Below are 21040 nucleotides of genomic sequence, written 5' to 3'. Positions count from 1 at the left end.
ATACCAGTGTTATAGAATTGTCACACAAATCCATAAACACTGGGAGTATTTGTGAACACTTTATAGACGGCTATACGTAAACCACTGAGTGAAATTGGGTCGACAAAAGAGAGATTATATGCCCACATTTCATAGTGCGCTGTTAATCACGAATCAATGTGACTTGAAAGTGAGGTGCTTCATAAAGTGGAACGCACTCCCTAATACGACTTATGCAAATCTCTGACAAAACCAAATTGCATAACTTTCCCCCAAAAGCTTCTTTGTCTTCAGTTCATTATTTCCCCTGTAAAGGCTGTGTCTGCCTCAGGCCGGCCGTAATTTGATAAATCCACTAGCCAGACGGTAAGAGCACGGTAAGAGCACGCGCTGTTTTCTTTTCCAATCTATACAAAACTGCAAATATCATTCTGACATTTGGATTTGAGTTCACATATTTAATGTATTTTTCCAGAAAATATTATTTTTCTTTTATCAGGCTACTTCCAGTTTTTATAAGTATAGTGATGTTTAGGCATTATTTCGGTAATTGATTTGCTCTTGTGTTTCTAGTGTTCTTACAGGCATTTGCTGGAACTGGTATTATAACTGACTTCAAACTAACTGTATTGTATTTCCAATAGTGCTTGGATTCCAGGGAGGGGGGTTGAGCAACGTTTGAAGAGATGGAGACCTTAGTGTTTTTATTTTCATTTTCTGCCCTTGGCATCCTTTATGCAATGAATACCATCCCAGAGTTTCAAGAGTAAGTCATAACATTTACCCTTTTCTTACTCTATCAGTCAAACTATTTATCTGTGAAAATAATATGTATACATATTCATCAGGGTCAGAAATTAACAGCTAAAATAGCCTTGAAAGTTCATAAAATTCCATGATCTTAAAAATCATCGAGTTGTCATTTATTCACACGTGAATGTGACGGTTCTCCCCCGTGGGAGAGTGATGTTGTGATTTGAAATACAAAAAATCTTAGTGGTACAAATTGGGTGTTTATTCACCAATATGCAAGGCAAATGTATTATTATCAGAGCTCAACAAAATTGATCCTGAAAAGAACCAACATGCCCTTGAAAATCATTGGGCAAAAAATGCTAAGTTAATTTCTAACCCAGGCTGCATAAATCCTTCAGTTCAAATTTCAAAACAGATCTTTTGGGGAAAAAGCTTGTTTATGAACATGTATTGTTATAGTATAACAACATTTGTTAGAATTATAATTATTATATGATTATAATAATATAATGGTGCAGGTGATGCTCAGCATATCATTGGATGACAGACAGTACACTTTACCACCACTTGAGGACACTATAAGCTCAAAACTGAAAACAAATACATACATACAACCACTAATTCCCTGAGTTCAACTTACAGATTGTATTTGCCAATTCTGCCTAGTTGTGTAAATCATTGAATGATGAAACTTGAGATTATACGGTGGGGCAAGAGAATGAATATGGAAAAAATCAAAAGGTGCCATAGGAACAGAATTTGTGCAGTTCAACTAATATAGTTCAGGAGATCATTATTTTTTTTAAGGCATAAGTTCTCCTTTTCTCATCAAAGCCTTGTCTGTTTTGCCTGTTTACAGGGGTATTGCCTTTCATCATGGCATATATTATCTGCAATTGATGTTGAGCATACTGCAACAGTAGCTGGGCTGTAGTTACAGAGAGGGATGGTGATACATGTTTCACTCCTCTCTCACAGTTCTGAGTACTGGATATTTATCATTTCCGACAGACTTCAAGACTTCTCCTCTGTGAATATCTCTGCTGGAACCCTTTCGAGTGTGTGGACATTGACAATCAATACAGACTGCGCAGAAGAGTTTGATAAATTGCTCCTGACGTACAATATGCCTTGCGCTCTTCCACTCTGCAAACAAACAGTATTGTGTGCATAAATCTTCCCGTGCTGTTGAATTGGAGAGGTAGCAAGGGAGCTTCCCTTTGGTCTCCCAGCATTTGTTTGGCTTCTGTGTGCACACATTGTGAGTTTGCAAGGAAGTAATTTTGTTTACTGGGAGATGCCTTGAACACATTCATCTTTTCCATTGCAAGGCAGTGGTACCTTTGACCGCTAAACAAGGAGGGCAGTGCTGAACTAACATGGCCTTAGCTTGCTGCTTCCCACACCTCCACCAATGATTGATTAAGTCTTTGTAAAGCTGTGCTTTTAAGCCACTGCCAGGCATACAGTACCACCGGAGCAATATGAGAGATGTAATGCTGCAGGCTTTGGGTTTAACTAGGCAAACATGCTCATCTGGGCTTCCTATGGATCTAGAGCATATTAGAAATATTATATGACATGACTTAATACCATCATTGGTAACTTTGTCCTAGAAAGTGATACAACTTGGATTCTCTGATAAGACTAGTGAGCTAACTGGACATTTTGAACATTCCATGTAGTCCAATGTTACCTCATTAATACACTGAGAAGAGATCTATTGAAAAGTGGATTTTTGGCAGACTGATAGTTTTATTTTCTTAGGTCAGTGCCAGTGCCAGCAAAACAGAAACAGAATGAGAATCAGAATCAGTTTCAGTTGCCAAGTACATTTAAAAGTGACCAAGTGACACCTGAAAGTGAACAATCTATCTTTAAAAGCTTGTAGATGAAATATGAAGTTAATACTTGTGCTCTGTATTTTAAAGAGCAACCTGAGATGTCTGTAGCTCAGGAGGGTAAATGCCATGTGAGGATTTAGCATGCAGACAAACTGCACAACACCAGCTGCCTCTGTGCTCTGGCTGGATCCAGTGCATGTATCACTAGCTCTCCCACACACCTCTGCATTATTTCTCCTGGTTCTCACTCGCGGTGTTGCATAATTATCATTCTCTCTGTCTTCCCATTCATCATCGTTCACTAATTTAGCACTGCAGAGGAGACTGGCACAACTTCCATGGGAGAAACTAATTAGAAAAGAGAATGAGGCAGAAAATCAGAGGGAGATTGCTGTCTAAAAGTACAGAGTGCACACACTGAGGTTGTACTAAGAATACGGATAACTTGTTATTACTTTTCATAGATAACAGTTAATCTGTCTGGTTCCACAGGCCGTATGTGGTGTTGGAGATTGGAATTGCTGTGTTGGTGGTCGTCTTTCTGTTCTACTTCCTCATCACCCGTGGCAACCCGCCTAAAGACGCCTTATTCTTTGGTAATGTACATACTTGCGCATATTTCCCAACATGCTTGAAATAGATTACAAAACGCTTACATTATACTGACTATACTGAAAGGTTAATGACTACTATGCATTGTTCTGGGGCTGATTCCAATGCCCGAGAAAGAATTTCCAGAACTTTCTCTCACTACTCACTGTGTTGGGAGTGAAAAGATTAATTGTGTTCATTGTGATTTCACCCTGATACGTAAGAAAGCTGCTTACGCTGATCAGGCTCAGAGCAAAGCTGAGCCCAGTCTTGCTTTTCTGTGGCATGGGTGACCCTGAAGCCATCTGTATTTCCTCTTATACCAGGTGGGGCAGAAAACATTGTAGGCTTGATTTTTGGATTCTAGATACTTGACACAGCAACCTGAGGACCTTCATGGCACTTTGACTTAACTTTTTAGCTCATCCTTTAGTCCTTGATTGTCCTGGAACCAAAAGACAGTCATTTGAAAACAGTCATGCAGGACCAGATAATCCATAATCACTGCTCCTGTGTTATTCCATGAATGCCTCCCCCAATGAATATTCTATAGGACGATTTCTGTATTCAATTCGGTTACACAGTGGAGGTCCGCTCTCCATTTTTAGCAGCTCACACACCTTTCATACACCTTTAATTAAGCTTTCTTACAGCGACTTACCCAGCCCAGCGCCTCACCTCGACGTGTGTATGGCTCGATCGGTCAAACTACGTTCTCCGTTTCTAGCCAAGGGTGCCGGCACAAACATTTCCCTCTAACTGATACCAGGGGCTATGCCAGTGGGACAAAAAGGAGGTAATATAGCCGGCGCCCAGGGCAATGCCACCGCTATAAGAGAGAGAGCTACAGGGATGAAGCCAGGGCTGCGTCTGGCTCTTCTCTATGATAGAGAACCATAATCCCCCTCCTATCTCACCTATTAGATGTCAGCGATAAACCTGGTCCTCCTGAGGATAACAGAGACACTGGTACATGAGATGGGGGGGGGCATATGTGTGTGTGTGTGTGTGTGAAGGACAGATAGGGGGAGATGTGATACAGCGGTTTAAGCCCTGGTATTGCAGAGAAACCCCCAGTCACAACACACACACACAGATGCCTTTATAATGACATTCTCCAACGTACAGACAGCAGATCCTTGTAATTGGATTTTTATAGCCGTTCCTTGTAAACCGATTCCAATCGTAAATGGTACTCTCTAAGCCTCTAGAATACTGTGTCCGCCACCATTTTGTACATTTATTGTCTTATTTTCAACAGAAGACGGATCATACATATTTTTAGTCATGTATAAATAAACAGCTAGCCGTCAGACTGTCAGCCTCTCAGTGTACAAGACAGAATCAGGATTAGAATAATTTTATTTGTCAAGAACATAGCATAGCAAGTACAAGACAATTTATGCTCTTCCCATTACACACACAGTGAACACAGATTTACCACAATAAATAAGGTATATTAATTTGACCAGACCTCACAGGACAGGTGGACAAGCACAGGTACAGCAATTAAGACATAATGCAAAGATTATATACATATGACCAAAAATGAGTTCAAGCATAACTGCAGATATCATCATACCCAACATCTTGCTTGCTAGGTTGCAGCTGTCCAATACCTCCAATAGTCCTGTAGGGCCAATGGATACTCAAAAATTCAACTCCAAAAGCACCCAATGCCTTTTTCAGCACATTGATTGCTCACTCTGTAAAAGATGTAAATGAAAATGATCTAAAGTCATGCCTTTCTCGTACAGTTTTGATGCTACTAGTGCAAAATAAATAGTGAAATATTTCAGGTCATGGATAAACTTAAAATTCTTTATATACATGTCTCATTATATAGTGAGCCTTAATACGCTGAAAAAATCTCGACACCCAATCTTGACACGTAAATTTTGAGTATCAATTGGCCCCATGGGACTGCATTTGAGAGATGCACACCCAGCCAAGCAAGATGCAAGTAGCTCTTCAGTGAATTAGTTACGTATCAGTGAAGTTTGTCGTTTGAGTAACATGTAACAAATAACATTTTTGGCTCAATTTCTTTTAAAAAGGCCACAGGGAGTAGAACGGTGGAGAAAACTGTCTATAGCAGCATTTTACCAGCTTTATCTGTGTGGGTTTTTTTTTTTATTCCTGGGTAGCAGGACCCGTCTCTTTCTATTCCATGCCACTCATTAGTTTTTGTGTGGCTCCACACTGGGAGCTGGAAATTCTTGGTTGTGGCCTTGGCCTTTCGACTCGGCTGGGCTCTTAACCCGAGGACAAGGCTGGCTCCCAATATGAATCTGACTCCAACCTACCCCACTGCAAGAAGACATTGTTATCTCCCCACACTGCCCCAGAAATCAATGGCTAGCTGGTTGGAGGAAAATATTTTGAACTTAAGTAGATGGTGAATACAGAGGCTGGAGAGAGAGGGAGAGGGGGGGAGCCAGAGAGCAGTTCAAGAGACACGAGTCTGTCAACCATTCCAGTCTCGACGTTCTTTATCAGAGATGGAAGCTAATACTCTTTAATTCAGTTTTCAAAAGAGGCAGATTGAGTAATTACATGGAAGAGAGAAAAGCTTTCCATCACAATCATACTGACAACTGAATGACATTTGTTCCACCGACCAAGCTGCTGAACATCTCAAGATTTCCTGAGCTGAAATCTGCAATTAATTGAAAGCGGTTCTTCTTGAGTGTGGAGCTGGAAAATATTCTACAGTTGCAATCAGTGGAGGCTGAGCAGAAAAAAATGCATTAATTCAAGTTATTTTCAGTTGCGTGACAGAAATGAAATGGCTTTCAGAGTAAAGCATTTTTTTTTCATGTCCAGGTTCAGCCAGAATGTGTTACTGTTTCTCTATACTGATGTGGCCTTTCCTTTGCAGTGTTTGCTGAGTTCTCCTTTACTTGTATCATTGACCTGACGAGCGCCTTGGAGTATGACGGCATTCTCTCTGGCTTTATGGAATTCTACCAGAAAACGGTAAATTCCTTAATGTCACATCTAGAATACATTGATATAACATTTTGTGTCTCGTGCACCAGGTGAGGAAGTCTGGAGAATATTTTTTTCGCAAAGACTGTCTCATGTCAAGCGGAATTCATGCTTATTTTATTTTCATTCAAACTTAACTGCACTCTTTCAGTGTTTCATCTCTTTTTTAAATGACATGTGATTTAAAAAGGAACTTGTGATACTTGTGGTATCCAGATAGCTTGAGAGAGGGACGCGCTGGCAGAGACTAGAGAGGGTTTCATACAACACAACATTACCTACTGTAGCACAAATAGAGAGAGAGCAAGCAGAGAGAGAGTGAGATCTGAACAATACTGCCCAGGAAAACATTAATTCACAGCACAGACAACTGATATGTATAAGTATATATTCTGTATATATTCTGTATGTGTGTATGTGTGATGTCTTGTTCTAGGGAGAGCCGTACCTGGGCACAGCCTATGCCATCATGATGTGTTACTGGGATGGAATAGCTCACTTCATCATGTACCTGATGATGATCAGCAGGATAACAGACAGGTAGGTGCTGGTCTGCTAGTCATGTCAGCTGAAACAGGCGTAAGAAAAAAGTACTTTTGCACATCTCTAGAATAGGTAGATGGCAGATGTGTAGAAGGAAAAACATACAAACAATGTACAAAAAGACTCCTGCACACTGCTTCAGACTTGCAGTTAAAACTTTATATGTGACGTTTCGGTTGTCAGACCTTCATCAGGCATAAATTCAGGCACATCAACATATATATATACCCCCCACCAATGACAAATGACCAATCAGATCAGTTATAAGTATAGGCCTATATGTCCCTCCCTTTGTTAATAGGGACCTCACCTTTGATTTTTTGTTGGCCATATATTTGGGATGTATTCAGCCTCCAGGTGGAGCTCCTCTGACATTGGTTAGGGACCTGTACCTGTGTTAATCAGTCCTATTAGACTGACCTGTAACTTAGCCCAGTGAACTGATCTGATTGGTTGTTTGTCATTGGTGGGGGTGTACTGTATGTACTGATGTACCTACATGGTTGAATTTATGCCTGATGAAGGTCAGATGACCGAAATGTTGCATATAAAGTTTTAAATGTCTGAAACAGTGTGCAGGAGTCTTTTTTACATTAGCTGAAATAGGAGTGAAATTGAAATTCAAGATTTTATTGCCACATAAATTGAAGAATGACAGGACTTTTGTCTAGGTGCATACTTATATTGAAAAAAACATAATTGCAAACATTTATACAACCAATAGGCTTAGGCTGTAGAAGCCCTGGGCACAGCAGTGCTTTTCACAGGTGCTGATTTGAGCAGGAATAGTTCTACAAACATGAAAATATTCTACAGCACACTGATAGGCTTCAGACCCATCTATTATTTTCACATATTTAATTTTTTAACAATAAATACAATTGAGTGAAAAATGCATTTCACCTCTAGGCTTCATCAGGTTCATTTATCACTCCTCACATCAGCCTGAATAAAACTATATTATAAAAAAGGGAGTTTTCTCTAGAGTGAGTTAGTCATAAAGTGCAGTCAGTGAGTTCAAGAGTTCAGAGCGCGCACCGCCTCAGGCTAGGTGCTATGATGGAAATGAGATCTTCTTTGAATCGCTGTCAGCCTTTTTCCCACTGGGAGAAATTCCGCTAGGCTTTGTATTACATCATCACTATATGATAGATGTATGTGAAGTGGATGCCACATTTGTGTTACATGTTGCCCTAACTGACCTATAGACGTGCTCGTACTGATTCATATTATCACACCTTCTATCCAAACAATAGGTACAACTACCTTTTGTGCTTGTCATGTGTTTTGGTTTCTCTCCTAGGAAGTCCTACCGTACCCTCGGCTTGTTCTGGGCCGGCTCTTTGTGTGCCAACATGAGTGTGTTTATTGCCGGGATAGTGGCAGGTGAGCCTCATCTTCTATTCCCTCTCTACCGGTCCCACGATGACAGGCTTTAATCAAGTGAACATCTGCACTGCCGTGTAGCATCAGTGTCACAGTTCAGCCTGCCAACAGAATACACAACCGCCCCATGCCTCGCTTGCCGTCGCAACCCACAGAACAAAGCAGAAAACAGACTTAAAGCATCTGTTGTTGGCATTTCAAACCGCATACATAAATGTCAGAAGATCAAACTTGTCTACAGGCAATGTGTCGTTCTGTTCTGTTTTGCTATTATAGACATATGCTTTTGCTTGAAGTGCCCCATAGAGGTTTTATTAGGAAGTTTATTGAACTGAATTGCATTCGGAGGTGTGTGTATGTGTGTCTTTGTGTGTGTATGCAGGTGGGAGGAAATAAATGGTTGAAGATGTGTTCATGTGAATTTGTTGTTTATGGCAGAGGTCTTATTAATTCATCATGTAAACCTCATGGAAGTATGTCAACATTTAACATAGATTAAAAATAGCCAGGCTGCTCCACTTGAAAACCCCTCATTGGTCTGGAACACAGTTGGCAAAACTCTCTCTCTCTCTCTAGGTAAATATGGGTCAGAAATTCGTCCAGTCTTCTGGCTCAACTTTGTCTTCCTTCTGATGCCTGTATGGGGAGCCATCAAACTGTTCACCAGGCCCAAAGACAGACCACTGATTGGTGGATACAATGTAAGGCAACAATGGGAAGACCTTGATATGTAAAAAATGAAAAGCTAGTGTTTGCTGGTTGTATTTAACCAGAGCATCTTCCAGTACAGTGTACAGTGTATACAGTACAGCGTATGCCCCCTTCTCAATTTCCCCATGGGGATCATTACTTTTCATCTTATCTTACACCCTGAGTTAAAATCCCAGTAAATTAAGAACATTAAGATTAACAAGATAAAAGATGAATCTTGATTGTGTGTAGCTAGGGAAACAAGCCACATTTACCAGATAAAATATATCCGTGGCAAAATCAGCTGTCATTCCTTTTTAGGTGATTTTTCTTTCTTTAAGTGTGGTACTGTGGAAACCTCTAGAGAGAGAAAAGCCTCATGCTCTTCCACTGTGTGATGGAGGCACTGGTCTCATTACAGTGAGAGTAAACCACTGAAACCATGACCTTGTGTTGACGTCTCCCCACAGGCCCAGCATGCTCAGAGCATGAAGCTGATCTGGCGCCCCCTGGACCTCATCCTGGTACTGCTGCTGTTAGCTGCCATGGCCTTCACCATCCTCAGAGGCTTGGTGAGTGAGGCAGACTGAATAAATACATGTCTGTGGGCAGAATTGAGGGCACGACCGTAACATTTACAACTGAGTGAGACATGTTTTATCATTTAGCCCGCAATGGCATTCATGCTGAGTAGTTTATCCAGGGAGTTTGTGAAGCGTTCATATCTACGACTTTGCTTTCACAAGCAATATGTTCAACTAATTGAGCCACATGGGAGCGTTATGTGTTTATTTGCTAAATAAGATCTGGCTTTAGAGGCTTGTGCAATGATGTATGGATTATGTATCTCAACATAATTACTACGCGTTGGACATTTCATGTGATTTTAAGAGGGCATTCAGCCATATTCAATGTGTCATCTTAATTAGCTTGTATAATATAAGCAAAATCCTCCTCTGTGTGTGCGTGTGTGTGTGTGTGTGTGTGTGTGTGTGTGTGCACCTAGGTCGCTCTTGACTCTCCACTAGAAGCCTGTTCCATCTACCTGAAGCAGTATGAACCCTACCTGAAGGATCCTGTGGGCTACCCCAGAGTTATGGTGGGTCCTTTTTCTCTTTTTCTGTCTGTCTGTCTCTCTCTCTCTCTCTGCATCTCTGTCTCTCTCTTTCCACCTCTCTATCTCACTCACACACACACACTCGACACTCAGCCACTCTGTCTGCTGCAGCAGCACCCAAAGCTCTCCTAAATGGTCCTCTCCATTCTGTTTTAAATAACCAACCACATAATGGACCTCTTTTTTCACAGATATCACTGAGTGGGCTGGAAGCTTGCCCCTATCTCCTCTTCCCTCTGTGTATCTCTCACAGCTGATTACAGAGCCATTTTTCATCATTACAGCAACAATGAGCGAGGGGTGAGAGGCCAGCGCATCCTTGTCTCTCTCTCATTTGTTTAAGCCGGGGAACAGACTGCTGTTGTGACTGGTGGTGGTATCGCTTTTCTTCCCTTCTTCTCCTGACCCTATGTCGTTGCGGGTTTTGTTGTGTTTTGTTAGGCTTACATAGCCTTGTCAATAGGTTATCCGAAGACCTTGTCGAGGCTGCAGTCCAGGCACAATGGCAAGTCATTGATCAGGCGGACGAACTGCATGCTGAGAACTTGATAAGCTAATCCTTCCCCCAAAGCCCCCCATCAGCATCTCAGTGGGTGGGAGGTGTGTGTGTGTAGCATGTGAAAGTGGGCCTTGGTTAGTGCCATTTGCGAATCTTTGTGTTTGTGTGCATTTGTGTGTGTGTGTCCAGCCTTGGATGGCGGGTTCATGTGTGTGTGTGTGTGTGTGTGTGTGTGTGTGAGGGTGTGAAGAGATGAAATGAGGATTGGTCTAGTTGCACAGGGTTACACTGTTCTTGCGTTGACCGACCTTTTTAATCATTGATGATGATAAACCACATGTGACAGATGACCGTGGCGGCACTAGAAAGACACTCAAACAAAAGACTGAAGGGCATATATGATTGGCTTTCAGACCCTAGGCTCAACTCATTAGAATTCATCTAGACCTCAGACCAAGAATGAAAAGACACTGTTCAGTGGTGTAATTTGAAGCTATTATAAAGTGGCAAACTGGCTTTCATGCACCAAATATTTTAAGTTGAAGGTCAAGAGAGTCCCTGTAATGACCCTTGTACGTAACTTCTAATTTGCGCTGAGGGTGCAAATGTGTGTGAGAGAGTGTTTGAGTGTTAGATACAGAGAAAAAAAAAAGAGAGAGAAGAAGAGAGTGAGAGAAAGAAGGGGAGAGAGAGAGAGAGAGAGAGAGGTGTAAATTGTGTGACTTTGCTCTGAGGGTGTGTGTGATTGTATTTCCTGCTTTAAGCAGCCCTTTTCAGTATTCAGTGTGAGTAGCTGGAGTGCGGTGTAGCCCAGAGGAGAATGAGGATGTACTGTATTAATTGTCTGCTGGAGTGTTGGTCGGGGCCCAGCAACAACACAGACGGCCAGTCACGGAGGGGAAAGTCTCTCTGCACCCTGTTAGACACTTTTCACTGCATCCAGAATCCTACTCACTGGAATATGCTATCAGCCACTCGCCCACATGGATATAAAACCACAGAATTTAATTTATGTATGTGGACCAATGTCAAATACAGATCCAAGCCATTCAAGTCCCTGTGTCCCTTGATCAGAACATTTACATTTTGCTAATTCTCTTTTCAGCAGCTAGAAGGCACAAGATATCATCTGGCAACAAGTTGTTTTTGAGACTCGGTTCTGTCTTATAGGGCTGTTGAGTTCTACTTCAGAACATCTGACAAGCAATAGGTTGCATTAGCTGCTGTAATACTTATATAGGATAGATGCATGATGAGGTATTTATACAATGGCTGCCACTGTAAACTATACCCAATTCCACAAGTATAGCATAAATATGGAAGCAGGTGTAGGGGAAAGAAAGGGGACAACAGGGACTGTTCTGACCTTCCATGATGTTGTCCTTGTTTTTATAGATGCTGCACTTTTTCTTCTATGGGCTGCCCATCTTGGGTGCGCTTGTTTATGGTCTCCTCAAGCCGGGCTGCACATGGATGTCAGACTGGACTGTGTTCTTTGCCGGAGCTATGATCCAGGTGAGACCATGAAGAGAAACAGTCAATCGGTGAAAATGGATCAGAATACATATTTTAGCATACAGGTGTTGGGATGTGGGTTGTATTCACAGCTCGATGCAATACATTAAATTATGTTTTCATCACTTCTCTGATTGATTTAACACTCCATCAAAGAGGTCTGATACATAAAACTCCTTGCACTGAGCTCTCATCCTAAGAACCACCTCCTGGAGTTCTCACTCCAAGCAACCAGCCACATTTATCCCCGAGAGGCATATTTTCTGTAATAAACAGGCTGATGGCGTTTCCTCTCCTTATTGATCTGATAGGAGTGGAGCCACGAGAACAGGAAGCCCTTGATCAAAGCCAGTATTAGATAAGAGGCTGCAGATTTCACCCTCTCTCTCCTCTTTAGCATGGGGGCAGGACAGCCTTGGGATTTAGCCTTGGTTAATCAAAAGACTCCTCTGAACAGCCAGCTAGTCTGTGCGAGTGTCTATATGTGTGTCTACTGTTCTGCACACAGCGCTTTGTGCTCCCTGTGAGGCCCCTGTTCTGTATACCACTATCTGTGGACTAATGACTGTGGAATAGAGACTCAGTGCCTCATTCAAAGTTATTCCTCTCGAGGGGCTGGGGAAAGAAACGTTGAGCAATCAAATGAACTGCCATCTGTGTGAATATAGCCCAGTCATGCTAGTTACAATATGCAGCATTAGTGTTTTGTAGATTTAAATCTTGCACATTTCTCAGCATTTGTCAGTGTGATAGCTGGTAAAAACACAACAACTTCAGTGAATCCTTCAGTTTCCTCTCTCACCATCTCTGTATCTCTTCCTCCTCCCAGTGCCAGTGGGCCCACATCGGGGCGTCCCTCCATTCTCGTACCACAGCTCCATTTCGTATCCCAGCTGACGCCTTCTGGTCTGTGCTGGCAGCTAACCTGCTCTATGCAGCCACGCCCATCCTGGTGGCCATGCGGGTTCACAGTAACCCCTATTTCTTCCTGAAGATCGCCCCCTTCCCTGGGCAGACGGGTCTGCCGAACAGCGAGGAGAAAGACACCAAATACAAAGACAAATGATAATCTTAATATTCTCCGGCCGATACAAGTAATGACATAACCAATGATTCTTGAAGAATTTAACTTAAAAATGCAATAATGCTTTATTTCAAGTGCCTTGTTCACATGTCAAAATATACGGTTATTTTACTCAACAGCTCTGGATGTGGTGGTCATTTTTTGCTTCTAACACTTTATTTCCTTAAACATGCATAAATGGTCATCTCCTGTCATTCCAGGCATTTGTAGTGTCATTGCAATTGAGTTTACTGTCTATATAAACTAGAGTATTTGCCCTTTACGGGTTCAGAGGAACTGTCCACTATTCCTTACACCTTAGACTTACAGAGTCAACACAGAACATTGAGAAGAGCGGAATGAGACTTAAAAGCACACCATCCTCTCTTTTCATTGTGAATACAAGGAGTATTGAACACTCCCCCTCCAATATAACTTCAGTCGTTCCTTAAAGTCACAAGGAAATGACATTTCAGTGGTTGAAACGGGATGTTGAGGTGGGACATAACTCGGGGAGGGACTGTTCAAAAACTGGACGGGTTGGACCACAGTAAATATGGAAAGTGACAAAAAAAAAAAAGTGACAAAAAAAAGAAAAGCTCCAGCCACTAGGACATAACCATGGTGTCTTCGGGAAAGGAAACAGGGTTTTCAGGGCTGAGCACCCAAAAATGCCGTTGTTGCCACTCATGTGACTTTGAAAGTTGTGAAGTTGCAGGTTTTATACGATGGAGGGGGATGTGGGGTGGAGGTGGGGATTGATCAAAAATCTGTGATGGTATTGCTGGTTGAAATATTTATGTGCACCTACTGGTTTGAACTTCAAAAGCCATTTTCCAGGAAGTGCAAGTAATGAGATTTTGATATAAAAATATGAAAATTCTATAATTTTGGGGGCATTTATTGTTAAATAGATGAACAATGTGGTGCGGAGAATTAGTTAACGAGGTGAAAAAGTCATTTTTCATTTAATTGTTACTCTAAATTACTTCTGCACCGGGATCAAAACACAAGCACTGGGGGGAATGAGACAGGAAAGGAGAGGAAATGAAAGGAGGAGGAGAGAGAGGAGGGAATTCATTTTACCATAAAAGAGAGAGAGAGAAGCTTTAGCAGCTACCACTTATCATTATCCAGAGCTGAGCGGCAAGGCAGTGCCAACGTGTGCTGTGGAGGGTTTACCTCAACAGCAGCTCTTGTCACTCACTAACTCCTCTGGTGAACACATGGAATAGTACCACTGCTGTTCGCCTGCCAGCCTGTCTTACTTTTAAATAGGGGGTTTATTTTCTCAGTTTGAACAGGCAGACAAGGCATGCTGTGACTCTCTCTGTCTGCCATCCTCTATTCCCTCTGTCTATCTGTCCCAGTGTAGCCAAATTGCAAGCTCTTCATCTCTTCTCTACTTGCATTCCTTGATCCTCTCCCTTTCTTTTCTTCTGAGAGATGCTGCTGTATGCTCGCTCTGTGTGGGTTGCCCAGTAAATTGTCTGCCTCTGCACTCGTCACTCTCTTTTAAAAAGACATCAAATGAATGCCTTTGGATTTGTATATATCTTTGTTTGCAAACACAAACACACTCAAATGACCACCAAGGACAGTGGAGGAGAGCGGTTTCTCTCACATTTAATTAGAAGACAAACTATGCAGAAAAAGGCTTTGTGTTATTTTTTAATAGTCTCGACACAGCCACAGATTGTACCTTTGGGGACTTTGGTTTGCTTGCTTTTCAGTGTGAAAGGCAGAGGAGATTTACATAATATTTTAACGGATTATCATCATGTAATGTAATTGGCAAATGCTGAATCTATCTATCAGTATTTATATCCCTGATACGATGTTTTGGATGCAGTACAGACAACATTTGAATAAATACACGGTATTTGGTGACAGAGATAGAGAGGGGGTTATTTAAGTGGATAGATAATGTGCTTTAAAACAGCTGTGTAACCCTTCTCTCCAACTCTACCCCATCAATAACAGAGTAGCCCACTCATAAGTAATTACCCCTTGTACTTAGCTGAGCAATAGGCCAACAGAGAGAGACTCATTTAATTCATTCTCCCTCAGCAGCTTTTTCATGCTGAAGTGTGGCATCGCTGCTGCCTGCACATGCTAGCGATGCATTCTGTGTGTGTGACAGAGCCTCTAAATCAAATGTGGCCTTTCCAAACAGCTCTGTAATCCCATGATGGGAGTCGCAAGGGATCTCTGCTGCAGATGTCTGCTCAGCTGTGCAGTCTGCTGGCCCTGGAGAGCTGCGGCTCGGATCTGTTGGTTGGTAGCCTAAACAGGGAAGAAAAATACAACACTAAACAATTCACACTGCAGTGATGGCAGAACTTATCAAAGCAGTTAAACTTTATCAATGCAGATTTTACTTCATATACTAGATATGGGGTTATAAAGTCCATTCTAAATTGTTAATTGCTAGATTTCTTTTGTCTTCACCCATCTTGGACCTTGACAGTTCTCATTTCTGCAGAGTTGTTCGGATGATTTCAATTCTGAATTTTGATCAGTCCTGATAAAACGCCACCATCTATTAGGCGCAAATGATTATGATTGTTGCACTGACATACTTAAACTCATAGACGGAAAACGATTTGGAGGATGCGGGCATCGATCCCGCTACCTCTCGCATGCTAAGCGAGCGCTCTACCATTTGAGCTAATCCCCCAGCTGCAGCACTTGGACAGGGCCTGCTATATAAATCTGCACTACACCCAAGAGTCTCTGTCGCTAACTCTACTAACATATGTTTCTTGCACGTGTGTTTTGCCATGATAGCCACAACTGCGTTCTTCTACAAGGCAAAAGTTAATAAGACTCCACTGGGCGAACAGATACAAACTGCGGGTGAGAAGTGTGAAGTGGAGACATAAAGTGACACACTAACGGGCTGCTGTGCACAGAATGATTACACTGTAGCAGCAAATCTGTGTGAAGTCGTGGCTCTAATTACACAAACATTAACTGACACACTGTAACCCATCAGCTGTGCAATCAAATGGCTGCTGCGTCATCGCCGGACTGCGGGACACACCAGCACCGGTGGTTCCCCTGCAATGCGAGAGATCAGTAATGGGACAAGAAACAAGTGAGTGAGTGAGAGAGTGAGAGAGAGAGCGTGAGAGAGCGAGAGAGAGAGAAAGAGAGATACAGGGGGAAGATGAGTCCCGCCGCAGAACAACATTAGCCTGGCTGAGGAGTAAACGGCGCACAGCGGCACATCTACTTCATTCAGGCAATAATCCTGTTGTGATAGTCATGGTAAGTTCACTTCTGCGGTCGAATGGTTTGGCTCTGCTCTGCGCATTATGCAGTGTCTACACTGCATGAAAACTGTGGGGATGTTCATTGGACTAACCTTGAATGTGTTAGGCCGAGGGAAAATGATGCAGCAGGGCTGTTTTGGTGTGCAGTGTGCATGTTGCTTTAGTTACTCTGCTTCACTAGGCCTATCTTAATGATCAAACGTGTCTACTGCAGCAATTCTATTACGTATGAAGTGATTTTAACAAGTAGCACTCTGCAGACAATGCAGACCTCTAGCAGTGCACATCAGTAGCAATACTTAACAACTAAGCCCATTTGACTCACACATTTTTTTGTTATGATGAGATTTTTCCTCCCACAATGAGATCAAAAGCCAACCTTCATATCTGAGCACGTAACTTAAGTAATAGGACTATTTTTGTTTTTTGAGCATCTCTTCGTCCACCCTTCACCCTGGGATTATACAGCACTGCCCAGTGGTGTTACATTTTGGGTCAAGACTCTCACACACAAGCCTCCCACTAGTGCTCTGTGCATCCACTACACACTCCCATCCATAATCCAGAGAGCCTGTCTAAAGAGAATGGGCACTTGACCAGAATTAGTGGCAATAACTTCCATCCAGGGATTCACTTGGAACTGTTTGTCAGTTTTTCAGTACGACTATCCTACATTGATCTTTGCCATAGGTGATTGGTAACATGCCCAAATGTGAACCCAGGACCTTGCCTGCATTTATGATTGAATTAATGATTGTGGCACATGCCTTTCCCTCTTCATAGAACACTGAAATTTCAGCACCACAAATAGCAATATATGCACTTATCATTGCTCTACTGGGGCCATTAAAACACAATGTGTCAACAATGCAATGTCTTTGTAGTCAGTAATGCATAATCCTCTGTATTATTGGAAAATTCAATATTTCCATTTAATCAGTGGCCATTTCAGTCATAGTATACATATTGCATTGTTTATTATGGCGCCCCCTGCTGATCAGGGCCTGTTTCATTCAGAACTCCCCAAACACTTGTCTTGTGGGATCCACTATCCACAACACTCCCATCATTTTATTACATGATTTTATTACAAGAGATACATTTCAGATTCAGCATTATGATTTATATCAAAAAGTTGGCTGATCATCTTATACAACAAGAAGGGAAATGCATTGCTTTATATTTTTCTATATTGCTTTACTTTTGAAGAAAATTGAGAAGGGTATCCTTAATAAACGCCATGACTGTCAACCAGCTTTGGTGAAACCTGACTGTCGCTAGCTAAATAAAAAAACAGAATACTTCGCCCTTTCATTTAGCCATACTAAGAAGTTACTGCTCACCTGTGCAGAATCACCTGCTCTTCCTTGCTCTTTCTATTGACAGTTAAGAAACAAGAGTAAGAGTCTAACAGCCCCGCGACATTGGATTTTGTGGAAGCGTCCCTGCCGGGAATCGAACTCCGATCTCCTGATTGCAATCTCCAGTCTGCAATCTAACTGCCCCCGGCACGCTTTCACCCACGTGACCTTAAAGTGGTGAACAGAGCGACCGACCGACAATGCATCCATAGACCCCTGCTGTTGCGAGGCTAAAACTTGAAAAGCAATGGTGAAATAAAATGAATAAATTGAGAAGAGCAGCCCTAAAATGCTAATAAATGCAATGACTGTCAACCAGCTAACTGTATAAATCCAATCTGTAACAAGCTAATTATCAAGCAGAATATAAAATTCAGTGTCACCTATCCTATTAATTGGCCAGTTAGTTCACCTGAGCTCAGCTGCTGCTCCCTGCTTCTCCTAATAACAGTGCAGGAAGAAGTGCAAAGCAATGGTAAAATGAGTTTTACCAGAGTTGGTAAAAACTGAGTTGGTAGAAACTGACAAAAGTATCCCTAATACTGTATACATATCACAACTGTCAACCAGCTAACCGCATGAAGCCAGGCTAACCGCAGCTAGCTAACATTAGCTAATAGGCAGATTTTTTCTTCTTAGCTAACCTAACCTTCCCGTGGCCATGTCCTGCTGCCTCCTTCCCTGCTCCCTGCTATTTCTATTGACAATACAGAGAAAATAAGTGGTAAAGTTGGAGTGGGATTTGAAAAGACTGTCCTACATACATGACTGAACTGGTCAGTTAAACTATGTAGCTATGGGTTGACTCTAGACAAGGCTAAACTTTTTTTTTTTAAAACATAACTTTGCTGTTGCAAAGTTTCAAATGCAATCTAAGTCAACTTATATTTCTTGATTTGAGGTAATCAATTGCCCTCTGCCTTTTTGCTGAACTTTTTACAACCGCTTAGCACATGAAGTTGAGAATCTGGCATGTGTAGGCTAGATAGATAGTTTTATAGAGCTATTGCTACTAGACTTGCATTAGAAAAAAGTGCGGGGGACAGATTTGCATTTGCATTTTTGCAGGTGCAGTGCATCCTGTGTGTAGAAGTTCAAGGGTGTGTGTGTGTGTGTGTGTGTGTGTGTGTGTTGGTTATAGTGTCTTGCAGTGTTGGAATTCATCATCATGTATTTAGGACTCCACCAGAATTTCCATGCCTAAATCGACACTGCCAACAACTTCCTTAACTTATCCCCTACTGCTCTTTGGGAAGGATACTACTGGGCTAGTTGGCAGGTTTTTCCACTTTCATCAAACCCATAATACTCCTAATTCTCTGACATGTCTTTCCCTGCAGCTCTCTAACCAGCCTCTGCCTCTGACCCCTGTGAAAATGTCCTTCATGGTTATCATCCTGACCTTTGCCCTCTCTGTGACGTCCCTGCCAGCTGACATGGAGAATGGGAGGAGAAAGGTGGTGCACGTGCTCGGTAACGTTTCTCCTTTCATGTGTCTTACATCTCATGCGGCAAAGTGAAGTGAGGAGATCTTCACCCTCTACTGATCTGCATTACTGTAATGTGTCTGAAGATATTTAAGATGAGCTATCTGCTTCATGGCAGTAGTGCTGGGCGGAGATACTCCACATTTGTCAGTGATTATATAATTTTTTCTGTCTTTAGTATGTCACTACACTGCCTTCAGTGTTGCAAAATAATGTGTTTAAAGTTTTGATTAAACAGCACTTGATGCCTTAGTGGTTGGTTGGTGATAAACAACCTAGCAGAGAGCAGTAAGTCGACAGGACTAATTGCTGGCTGCCATGGATAATTGTGGGTGCCTTTATCTGGTCACAACATAGCCGAAAACCTCTTACAATCTCTCATTAAATGTCTGCACCACACTTGTTGTGTGTGTATGCTTTGGTTGCCCAGGGAACAGATAAGCACACACACACACACACACACACACACACACACACACACACACACACACACACACACACACACAGTCTGAGAAAATTGTCTGCCTAAAATGCAAACTAGGCCCTGTTAATGCCCAGTTGGATGATGAAGCCTGTAGTTACCACTGGTCTTGGGTTAGTTTAGTAAATTGGTCTCTACAGAGGTTGAGGTTAGGATTTGGAGTGGATCATAGATCTGGGCAGAGGAGCAAATATGCCCCATGCTGGACTCAAACAACACCACAGAATGCTCTCTGCTATTGATATGCTAGATGGTGAGGCACTAATGTGACAGCCCAAGAAAACAGCACAGTCTTTATTAGTTGACACTAATCCAATTTCCCAGGCATCTCATCATGATCTCCTCACAAAGAAAATCAATGATTGCGTTGTGTGATTATACAAGCATTTTACGTCTGTTCACAAAGAATTCTAATAGTTACAACTATTGTCAGTGTCAAGGGTGATTGCAAACAGCAGTGAATTGACTAGACAGCACATTTCTTTTCAAAATCTTTTTATTGAGATTTTCAACAAAAGTTCCCAGGGTTGGGCAGGCATATTCCACATTGTTATAATATATATACATATATATATATATATATATATATATGTATATATAATATAGTATATAAGACAGCACATTTTTTGTAGAATAATGGAGAAATCCTTATGTATCCACTTCACACATAGTATTAATTTAGTTAATTAGTTTTGTATTATTTAACCAGGTCATACCACTGAAAATATAGAGGTCTGGCCAAGAGCAGCATCTTTGAGAATAAAAGTTGCAAACAACAATCAAAATCCATAAGTAAAACACATAAAAAGTAAGAGCAAAGACAAAATTCACTGAAAAAGTGCTAGAAGTTGTCCAGCAGCCAATGAGCAGGATCAGAGGCTTCACACCACAGATAACATGTTACAGGTTTATCAATCCCAAAAATACAGTATGATACTAACCCCCCCCCCCCCCCCCCTTTCCTTCTCCTCTTCCTGCCTGTAGAGGACGACACTGGTGCGGTGATTGTGCAGACGGCTCCTGGCAAAGTGGTGACGCATCGCGGTGGCTCCATCACTCTGCCCTGCCGGTACCACCATGAGCCGGAGAGCACCGACCCCTCCCGCATCCGCATCAAGTGGACCAAGGTGACAGACGCGCTGCAGTTTGTGGACGTTTTTGTGGCGCTTGGGAGGTAAAGTCTGTATTTCAGATAGCTTAACATTTTAAAGCAGTTCATTTTAATTGTCTCTAAGTTGTAGGGCAGAACCTAATAACATGCTGAGAAGTGTGAAAATGTGTTGATTTGATTGAGTTTATTTCAGTGGCATGTACTCAGAATGTAGTAAACATTTTCCTGAGCCAACTCAGATCATATTAAGTACAAGGCTGTTTTTGCCTTTACAAATAAAGTATGTCACATAGGGTCCATCTTTTCTGAAGCATTTCTCAAGTTGTTCCTAATCATTTAATCAAAAGA

General features: G+C 41.9%; 1 protein-coding gene and 1 non-coding gene across 2 annotated transcripts; one reads left to right on the top strand and one right to left on the bottom strand.

Moving 5' to 3' along the window:
• Nucleotides 1–314: 314 nt before the first annotated feature.
• tm6sf2b (transmembrane 6 superfamily member 2b) lies at nt 315–13016 on the top strand. Its single transcript, XM_071543340.1, has 11 exons — nt 315–356; nt 624–745; nt 3072–3175; nt 6052–6149; nt 6598–6701; nt 8008–8090; nt 8667–8791; nt 9251–9352; nt 9787–9879; nt 11792–11911; nt 12741–13016. Exons 2-11 carry the CDS (start codon nt 666–668, stop codon nt 12975–12977), a joined length of 1146 nt encoding a protein of 381 aa, XP_071399441.1. The 5' UTR covers nt 315–356; nt 624–665; the 3' UTR covers nt 12978–13016.
• A 2565-nt stretch (nt 13017–15581) lies between these two features.
• trnaa-agc (transfer RNA alanine (anticodon AGC)) lies at nt 15582–15654 on the bottom strand. Its single transcript has one exon. It is a non-coding gene; the product is annotated as a tRNA-Ala (tRNA).
• Nucleotides 15655–21040: the final 5386 nt, after the last annotated feature.

Source organism: Centroberyx affinis, unplaced genomic scaffold, assembly GCF_046629955.1.
Source record: "Centroberyx affinis isolate AG114_WGS23_722 - 3 ecotype Tasmania unplaced genomic scaffold, CSIRO-AGI_Caff_v1 ptg004288l_1, whole genome shotgun sequence".
Lineage (NCBI taxonomy): Eukaryota > Metazoa > Chordata > Actinopteri > Beryciformes > Berycidae > Centroberyx > Centroberyx affinis.
Note: the sequence above shows the minus strand (reverse complement) of the source record. Positions and strands in the feature narration are given on the sequence as shown.